A 10,401-nucleotide genomic window follows, 5' to 3' on the forward strand; every position below is an offset into this window, starting at 1 on the left:
AAAGCACCCAGATGGCGGCCAGTGGGTGTGTGGATGGGCCCATTGTTGTACAGCCAGATAATGAGCAAACCACTCAGCACCAGAAACAAATCATGATGCCCACAGTAACTGGGATGAATTTCAAAGACACTCTGCCCAGTGAGAGAAGCCAGTGTCAAAAGGTTAGAGATGGTATGATTCCATTTAGGTGGCACTTTTGAAAAGATAAGATTGTGATAGATCTGTGGTTGTCCAGTGGTTAGGAGCCAGGGGAGGATGTGACTATAACTAACTGTTCTTTATCTTGATTGCAGTTGTGGTTACAGGAATCCATGAGTGTTAAAATTCACAGAACTGTACAGTCCTCCCTGAAAAAGTTCCTTTTTATTGTATGATCATTTTAAGCATAAAAAAGAATTTAATTGGGGCATCTGGGTGTCTCAACGGTTAAGCATCTGCCTTCGGCTGAGGGGTGATCCCGGGGTCTTGGGATCGAGTCCCACATCGGGCTCCCTGCAGGGAACCTGCTTCTCCTTCTGCATATGTGTCTGCCTCTCTCTGTGTCTCTCACAAATAAATAAAATCTTTAAAAAAATTAAACCTTTGATTTAAAAGGGGGGAGGATTCCTGGGTTTGTGGCACGGGCAGATAGTTAGATGGTCTTGCTGCTGCTCCCTGGCGTGGCCGAGGCTCGGAAGGGGGGCTGCTCCCAGGGAGTGAATGAAGAGCTTGGTTGGGACGTATGACGTTGAGATGTTCACAGTTGAGTACACAAGAGTCTGAGGCTGGATATGGGAATCTGGAACCATCAATGACTAAAGCTGTGACCGTGAATTAGAACACCTGAAGAGAGAGAGGGTGGCGAGCACAAAGGGACAGCCTTCCAGAGCAATGGCTTCCAGAGCTTGGGGACAGAAGGAGGAGCCAGGGCTGAGATAGGGGCCCCCTGGGATTGTGAGGGTTCCTCTGTGGGCTCCTCTGCTCTGCTCTGCCTGTGTTCTCCAGAGGCTTCCCTCAGGGAGGAGAGCAGAGGGGAGGACAGCCCTCAGAAAGGGCTGCTGGGGTGGGCAGGGACTTGGAAATGCTAAGAATGATTTTAGAAAGTCAGCAGATCTCTGCAGCTGTTTGCCATCAGATCTGGGTGAAGTTATCTCTGAGCTGCACTTGTGGCAAAACAACACTTCCTCCTGCTGCTCTCCCCACCCACCCCCAGCATCTGGGCCCTCCTCAGCCTCTCCTGGTGCAGGGGCCACAAACTGGAAGCCTGCGCGCCAGACCACAAACCTTAGCCCTGTCTTGTTTTCACCACACACAGGACTTTACCATTATATCAGCTTAAAGAAATGTAAGATTTGACAGCGAGCAGCAACAGTGGGTTTTCAACTAGAAGAATCGGAAGGTACTGCAGCCCCAAACCCACAGCCCTTCTCGGCAACGAGACAGGAGTTGAATTCTGACGAGCTGGGCATTCCCCAGTTGGCTTAGTCCCCGCTACTCCCTGTGGATCTCTGACGCCAAGATAAGAGCTGGTTGCCACTTACCACCTGTTGGCACATGGTGTCTGCCCCCCCCCCCACCTGGGTCATCTTCAGCTGTCTCGTCTGCAGGGTGGCACGGCAAAAGCAGAAACCTGCGTGGCTTGTCCAAACACGGGAAGGTGTATTGCCACCATTATGCACACATATAACACGAGGTGACAGAGAGAGGCAAGGTGACCTTGGTGATGAGTTGTTTTTAGAAAGGCTACATTTACCCGCACTACAATGCATCCATTTTAAGCATAGCATTCGAGAAGTTTTGATAAATGTAGAAATCTGAGTAACTCCCCACCCTGGTCAAGTTATAGAAAAACATCCATCACTCTTTTAAGTGGCCGCCTGGCATCTTCCCAGTCCGTCCCCTCCCCTTCTCACCCGTGGCTCCTGGCAAGCACAGATCCGCTTTCTGTTAGCATAGGGGTTCTGGTACCAGTTCTAACCAGAAGTTGGAGGGGGGCTCCCCCCACGCCACCAAGCAATTCTCTGGACACTAGCTGGGTGTCTTGTGATTCAACTTAATTCTGACACTATCCCCTTAGAGATAGTGTCGCATTCCATAGGCTACGGGGCTGTCTTACAAAACTAACCATCACCCCTCACCCCCCTGCCGCCGCCACTTCAGACACCAATTGCTGGCCCAGGTTCTCCACCTGTGCTTCTGACCCAATGGCTGCAGATTGGAGGTTCCCACGACCCCTTTCTCGGGTTCAATTAACTTGCTAGAGCGGCTCGCAGAACTCACAGAAACATTTTACTTGCTAGATCACTGGTCTGCCGTAAAGGACTATGGCTCAGGGATAGCCGGATGGAAGAGACACAAAGAGCAAGAAGTGGGATGGGGAGGGGGTGCGGAGCTTCCATGCCCTCTCCTAGCACAGTGCTCTTGCCCAGTTGCCATGTGTTCACCAACCGGAAGCATCCTGCACCCCACCCTTCGGAGTTTATATGGAGGCTTCATTACCTAGGCGGGATTGATTAAACCACTGGCCACTGGGGTTGACTCAGCCTCTAGCCCCTGTCCCCTCTCTAGAGGTCAGGAGGTTGGCTCTTCTGGCAGCCAGCCCGCATCCTTAAGTGGGAGTCCAGTAGTCACCTCAGTGTAACAAAAGACACCTTTGTCGTTGCTCTCATCACTTAGGAAACTCAAAAGGTTTTAGGAGCTCTATGGCAGGAATGGGCCGCGGAGCAACTAAGACCCTTGGCTAAAGACCAAATATATTTGTTATTATAAATCACAGCATCACAGTCAGAGGCTATACGGTTACCTATTTCAGCCGTTCATTACTTTTATTGCCTGGCGGTATTCTGTTGCATGGCTACATCACAGTTTTTAAATCCGTTCTCTTCTGATGGACACCTGGACCATTTCCCGTTTGGGGCTATTGTGATTAAAGCCGCTGTGAATATTTGTGTACAGCCTGTGTGCACAGGGTTGCTCTCATCCTCCTGAGCAACAGCTAGGAGGACATTGCTGGGTTGTGAGGTCAGAAGCGATGCCCGCTTGTGTTTCTCTTGTCCCAGAGCCTGGCCCGATGGCTCCCCAGGCTGGCTGGGGTACGGTTGGTGGACGTGCAATAGCAGGAGCACTGCCAGCACCCCCAGTCAAGGCCCACTCCTCGCTGGCCTAGATGCTCGGTTCACCCTGCAGTGAACTTTTCCTGTTTATATCTTTTCCGGCTGACCTTTTGATTCATAGCGTATAATTTGATTGTTTTCCAAAGGATAAACAAACAAGGAGTTAGTCTGAAGGAGGTTTCTAGGGTGTTGAAAGATGAGGCTTGTGCTCCGAGTGCTGAGAACCGTTAGGAAAAGATTATTAGAAGGGGGGGGCAGGGACAAGGTAAGCAGCAAGCCCTTAATTGTGTGCATAGACTGTTAAGTGGTGAATTAGGCATCTAGGAATACATCTTGTCATCTTCGTGTAGCCATAATGTGTGTGACAGTGACTCCACAGGCAAGAAGGCTGGGTAGCTCTCGTGTTTCTAAGAACACTGAGCAGGGCCAAGTGTCCTTCCACAAGACATGATCCCCTCCCCAACTCATTCAACCCTCTCTTGCTTCCATGGCAATCTGTGTCCCATAATAAGCCTGGGAATTTTTATCACTAAAAGGAGAGGAGCTTGCAGGCCAGACTGCCCAGTCAGATGACATTCAACCTCAAAAAGTATCCCATCCAGTAGGTTTGTTTTTTGTCTTGTGATGCTGTGTCCACACAAACCCAGCCAGTCAGCTCTCAAAAAAGCCAAAAGCCCTCTCGAACGAGGGGAGTCCTGACACCTTGGTGCCAGAGCTACTTGACTGGACCCATAAGAAATCTCCCCTGAGTCCAGCTATGATAGGTAAGATAAACACTAGGATTTCATAGCACCTCCAAAGCGAATCGTCAGAACTTAGAAATCCTAAATAAACTAATTTGGAAGAAGAGGAGATGTCACCAAGTGGATTCTAGTAGGATATAGGATGTTTAGATAGAGACTTACCCGTTACAGTTAAGATGCAGTTGCTACAAGTTAGAGACTGGCTTAGTGAGTCAACTACAGGATTGCTTATTGCCGATGAGTGTGGAGGTGGGGGTCCCAGCTCAGCAAGGCCTTTTGACCCTTCTCCTCTGCCACCCTTAGCTTGTTAGCTTTCTTCCTCCAGTTTGTGGCCTCATGGCCCCCAAGTGGCTGTTGTTACAGCTCCCAGTATCACATCCTCATGAAAACATTTCCAAACCAGGAGGAGAGAGGGCAGCTCCTCACACATCGATCTCTTTCAGTACAGAGAAAAATCTCTCCCAGACGCCCCTCAGCAGACTTCTTACCTTTGGCTGGCTTGAATTGGGTCACTGGGTATTCATTCTGAGAGCAGTCACCGATAAAGGGGAACAGGATTGTCGTAGTTAGTGCCAATTACAACTTAACCCTGGGACTGGGGGACCTGCAACAGGGGATGATTGATTTGGTTGTCTAAACCCAGTGAAATGAGTCTAAATCCAGTAAAGTCACCTCCTTTCCAGAAACATTTCTGGAGCCCATTTCCTCTTGTGCAATATTTTCACTCCACGCTCCCAGAGGGGGTGAACTCTGTCCACCATCCTACCCCCACCAGATTTCCCAGACTTCATTTCTTCTAACCCGTTCTTTCTCTGGAATGTGATCCCAGCATCCTTTTCCCAGATCGTGGCCACCATCTTGGTGCTTCTATCTCCCTCCATAGGGACGGTTCTTCAGAACTGGCCTTAAAGGGAAGTCAGTAGGCTTCTCACAGACTTTCCAGAGTTTTAAGGGGCCACAACTACCTATATTGCCTGGAGTTCTTTTTTTTTTTTTTTTTTTTTAACCAGAGAGGTCATGTCAGGGAGAGGAAGATAAAAAGTTGACCAGTTTCTCACACTATTTCACTTTAGTTTTTTCCTCCACTGCAGACTCTGTGTCCCACTTACAGTTCTCCTCTCCCAGAATCTATGGCCTGGCTTCTTCCACATTCTTTTACTTTTATTGCTGCTCTGCTTCCTGCTTTGGGATGATTGTTGCAATTAATTTTGCAGAGTCTCAGGCTTCTTGCTCACCCCATCTATTCTTCCGTTCACTTCATGCCCCCCCAACCCTGACTTGGTCTCATTTTCACCCCCTTCCCAGCATCCAGTTGAAGCAGATTTACCTCTCCTTGCTCCGAGGGACTACAGCGTCCCTCGCCCTTCCGGGCACATTCACAGGCCGAGAGGTCACTTGGTAAAATAGCCAAAGGCTCTGGTCACAGGTGGCATATGCAACTCAGGAAAAGGCAGCAAGTCAGCCTACCCTACCAAACCCAGTTTTCTCTCTGCTTTCCTCCCTGCCCCTCTGTCCTCCTCTGATGGGTGCTGGTCTACATATAGTTTGAACGTGGTGCTGCACAAGCCTGCAACACTCAACTGCCTTTGGCCAAGCTGTATTGGACTGTCTCTGCTAGTTTCTTAATGACTTTGTGAGTAGCCTCTCTAGGTCTCTGGTCACACTTGGAGCTTTACAACTTCTGGCCTCTTCTCAGTTCCTTATAAGCTGAGACTTGACCTGTGGCCCAGGGAACCCTGTGGCAAGGGTGGGTCAAGTCTACCCTTCCTTCCTCCTGTCCTTCTGGGTGGTTTTGCCTTGGGGCTTGCTAAAGGAGGACCCTTCCTTCCAAGAGAGAAAATATCCTCCTCTGTCATGGCCATCAATGAGTTCCTTTTATAAATTGACAAAATTATATTGCTGAGAAACCTTGCTCTCTAAAACCAGGTTGTTAGAACCTTGGCTGTTTGAAATCTGGTCAGTAGGAATGGAACATCCCACTGCTGTTCAGATGATCTGAGCGGGGCATGTGACACGGAGAAGCAGCCTGGCTTTTCAACCTCCAGAGCTTCAGAGAAAGAGTTTTCAGACTCAAAGTTCTGCCTTTATCTTTTCCATTTTCCAAAGGAAAAAGCCCAGGCCTGAAACGGATCTCTTTGCATACAGGTCTCTTTGCTCTGTGCCTGTCAAGCCCTGCTTCACTGAAACTTTGCCTAAAGTTCCCCTTACCCCAAATCCTAAAATAACCCTGTCTTGTCTCTCATGAGATTCCCATGGTTCCTCTGGAATGTGGTTTCCTTTGCTCCAGCAACCTAATCAATTCCACTCTGTCGGGCTACAGTTGTGTGCGACAGGCTTTATCACTCTGTGAGGTAAGACTAGTTCTGTAGCTCATTCGTCCTCAACAGGTCCAACATTGCCCCCCAAAGAGGTGAAAGTTAGTTGTAGGGGAGCAGTGGTTTGTGGCCTTCCAAAGGCTGTATCCATAAACAGGTATAGAGTGTGTCTGCTGTGTTAAAATTTCACACGCAGGGGAGAAGAAGGGGCTGAATAGGAAAAAATATCCAAAAAATTTCCTTGAGGGGACAGAGATACAAAAAGTTTGAGAAACAGTGCTTTCCCTAAATATTGAATAGCTTTTTGTGTCCATTGTTCGATAAGTAGGTGTCTACTTATCGGCTCTTGGTTGCAGCTAGAATTGAGTTCTTCTGACCTCTGTCTTGGAACAGGTTTGACCTCTTCCAGCATCGAGAATTTCTACCTTACCTGTGGGGAGCTCCCACCCGCTTGCATTGCCAACTGGTGAGAGGGCACGATGCTCCCTGTCATGCACACATACGCTCCCATGACACTGTCTGCCACTCTCATTTCTCTGCCCAGGCGGACACAGGGTAATGGTTCTAGAACACACCTGCCATTCCCTGAGCACCCCTTTCCCTTGGCTTCCACAAGACATGGAAAACACTGCCACTGTCCCCTCAACACAGCCCAGACAACGGCCCTGGCCTCTGATGATTGTTTATCCTCCCCACCTCTAGCCTTTTGCTTATACAGACTGGGGAGAGGGTGGCGCTGGGTGATAGTTGGAAGCAGCAAAGCCCTCTAAGCCGCCTCTTACTCCTCATTATGAACCCTGGGAGAGGAGTCAGGCTCCTGTGCTGCATGGCTCTCTCTAGCACGTGGGGTTTCCAACTCCTTCTTGTTCCGAGTTGGGTCTTTGTTACCCATTCTGGAGTCACAGGACTTCATGTCACCTCTGTTCCCTTTCTGAGCCATGTAGACTCGTGTCCATATTGACTTCTTAGCTGTCACCAGGGCTGAGTGCCTCGGGACAGAAGATGAGTCACAGGTCAGAGAGGCAGCTCCTGCCTTCATCTCTGCACTGAAATGATGTCTGTCCCCTTCCACCTGAAGCCCAATCTTCCCCCACCCCCAACAGCCAGCCCTGGTTCTCCAGTGACCTTAACCCCAGGGAGAAAGCGGATGCTGAAGACGTTAGTATTGGAAGTCCGTGTGGTTCTCAGCCCAGCCACCTGCACAGGAGGGGCCCAACAAATGTTTTTTTGAACCAAAGTTGAGTGAGTACAAAGAGGTGCCCGCATTTCTCTGGTTGTCTTGCTGGGAGAGGAGGCCCTAACCCACTCTTTCTCATGCACCACCCTTCAGTAGGAAAGGAAGGCTTACTAAATGGTCACATCTCGATAAAAATAGCTCTTAAGAATGTTCATCTGTCTTTGAAGTCAACCGTGCTGATTATTTTTTTTTTCAAGCGAGTTTCTAATAATACGGGAAGAAGACTTAGCCACACAGAGAGCCAAGCTGCTTTGCATGTAATTCCAGTTGTCCTCGTGGCCTGTTTACATTTGTCCTGGCTGGACTGTCTCACTGGCTCTGGAAGACAGACCCGGCCCATTCTGTGTGAATAATACATAGCTGCAGGCAGAAGAGCAGAGTGGGTGAGGGCACAGGATTCTGGGGCAGCTAATTCTGGCCTCCAGTCCTGCATCAATCACTCACAGACTCATGGACTGTAGGATCTCAAGAGAGAGACTTCACCTGTCGGGGGCTCATCCCCTCCTCTGCAAAATGAGAATAATAATAGTCCCCGCCACATGGTTGCTGAGAGGATCAAAGATAATGGATCAGGCCAAGTCCTTCGCATAAATTAGCTGTTATTTTTATTCCTCCAGCCCAGATCCTCTCCCAACATCTGGGCATTTTAGCCCTTTTCCTTCAGAGTCTAGGATAAAATCCTTCCATCCACCAATCCCATCTGGCCCACATGTACCATAAGAAAAAGCGGCGCCTGGGTGGCTCCGTCGGTTGAGTGTCCAACTCTTGATTTTGGCTCAGGTCATGATCTCAGGGTCCTGAGATCAAGCCCTTTATCAGGCTCTGCATTGGGTGTGGAGCCTGCCTGAGATTCTCTCTCCCTCTCCCTCTGCACCTTCCCCCATCTCGCGTGTCTATGCATGCATGTTCTCTCTCCAGAAAAAAAAAAAAAAAGAAGAAGGAAAAACCATTCTCTTTTACTTGCTACCAGATTTATTTAGGTCATTTTTCTTCTGTCATTTTTCATAAATATTCCTGAAAATCTGAGTTTACTAAACAATGGAAACTTTCTGGAAAAGTCCACATAAGAGCAAGATACTCCCTCAAGCCTGGGAATCTGTGTACCCACTCTTGACCTGCTGGGCAGGAGCAGCTCTGAAGGGTGGCTGCTTCCACCTCCCGTCCCAAGCCACCGGCAGCTCCCTCAGTCCCTGCTCATGGCTCTCTTCTCCTCTTTTACCCTCAGAAAAGCCCAGGAGCTGGCCTGCTGCCCTGAGAGCCCATTTTCCTTCAGCACACGCTCTCATCCTATTTCCCAGGGCCAAGTTCACAGCATGGGGTGTGGGTGCGTGGGTGGGGATGGGAAGGGAGGGCAGTTGGGGAAGATGGAGAGCTGGGCCCCGCGAGCGCATCCTTGGGAAGCTGGGTGTCTGCTCTGCCGGGCTGCCTCAGTCCCCAGCACCCCCCCACCTCCCCCGACTCCCCAGTCCTGCCTGACTCAAGCTGGGAAGTGCTAGGCAGCTCAGGCACCCACTCCACAGCCCTCTGGAGTCCACTCCCTGCTCTCTACGTTGGACAGCTCCCGCGGCTGCCCCCCTCCTCATTCTTCTCTTTCAGCTTCAGGCTGCCCTCCTCCCTCCAGGGGCGCCAGCCCCCAGTCAGCCTTCTCAGCAGCCCGTGAAAGTCAGCCTGGAATCCGGATGATGAGAAGTAGTAGACAAGGGGGTCGACACAGGAATTCAGGATGCTAAGAAGCAACACATAACTTCTCCACGCTGGGCTTTCACCCCGGATGTAGCCCACGACGTGAGACACATTGTAGGGCCCGAAGCAGACGAGGAAGTTGAGCAGGGTGGCTGCCACAAGCCCAACCACCCTCCGCCGCCTCCGGTGGCTGGCTCCCCTGCTGAGCACCCATACCAGATGGCCGTAGCAGTAGCTGGTGATGAGCAGGGGCACCCCGAAAAGGACCACAGCCATCTCCAGCCTGACGGGCAGGAGAATAGCCAGCTGGTTCTCCTGGAATTCCAAGTAGCAGGTGTCATTGTTGGTGTGGCTGTAGGGGGAGTTCCCTGAGAATTCAGTGATGTAGACCACGCTGCAGTGCGCGCCGGCCACGAGCCAGCAGGCCCCACTGACCAGGCCGGCTTGTCTAGGCCTTGGCCGGGCCTTGTACCATAGGGGGTAGGCCACGCTCAGGAAGCGCTCGACGCTCACAGCTGCCAGGAAGAGGGAAGTAAGATAGATGGTGGTGAAGAAGAGGAATCCGGAGAAGGGGCAGAAGATGAAGGGCAGGGGCCAGCGCATGCTGCTGGCCGCCTCCACCATGCGGAATGGCAGGAAGAGCAGCAGGAGCAGGTCGGAGATGGTCAGGTTGAGCAAGAGCACGTCCACGGCCACCGGGCGCCGCCGCAGCTTGCCCAGGAAGATCACCAGGGCCACCAGGTTGAGAGGGAGGCCCACGAGGAAGGTGAAGAGGTACACAGAGAAGTAGAGCCAGTGATTGCCGGGGAAGAAGGCCAAGTCCGGGCTTGTGTCCATGGTGATGGCCACTGGAGAAAGACAGACAGATGGAGGTGTTAGTCTGAGTGCGGACCTTGGTGTCTCGTGCCAGCGGCATCTCAACCACTGGCAGAGAACACTGAAACCTCCCCCCCAGCCCCTCAAGCCCCCTGATACTTTCTCCAGCAGGGACAGCCTGGCTGTCTTCCTGGTCAGGTCCTGTCCCCTGTCGCTTCTCCAGAAAAGCAAGCACCAAGGGGCCCTCCCTTCCCAAGCCCCTCATGGTCCCTTGCTCACCTGCTTCTTTGAGAACCCAGCTGCTCTGCCCCCAGCACCTTGTCGGCTCCTGCAGAGCAGTATAGTTAGCTCTTTATCTGGAAGAACTGATAAAGACCCATGACATCATTCCCCGTTGAGCAATCACACAAAAGATGCCTTTAGCTCCATTACCAGCACCGTGCCAGTATGCAAAATGAGGAGCAAATTCCACAACTCTGCGCCTTGCTCATGGGCTGTCTCAGAGAGGATGCTCG

The 10,401-nt window shown here is 51.0% G+C and overlaps 1 protein-coding gene across 1 annotated transcript; it reads right to left on the reverse strand.

Moving 5' to 3' along the window:
- Positions 1–8,864: 8,864 nt before the first annotated feature.
- FFAR3 (free fatty acid receptor 3) lies at positions 8,865–10,401 on the reverse strand. The gene is given in 3 exon segments (XM_055311221.1): positions 8,865–8,960; positions 8,963–9,918; positions 10,166–10,401. Coding segments are annotated over 2 exon segments (1,017 nt in total). The 5' UTR covers positions 9,908–9,918; positions 10,166–10,401; the 3' UTR covers positions 8,865–8,888.

Source organism: Nyctereutes procyonoides, unplaced genomic scaffold (assembly GCF_905146905.1).
Source record: "Nyctereutes procyonoides isolate TBG_1078 unplaced genomic scaffold, NYPRO_anot_genome, whole genome shotgun sequence".
NCBI lineage: Eukaryota > Metazoa > Chordata > Mammalia > Carnivora > Canidae > Nyctereutes > Nyctereutes procyonoides.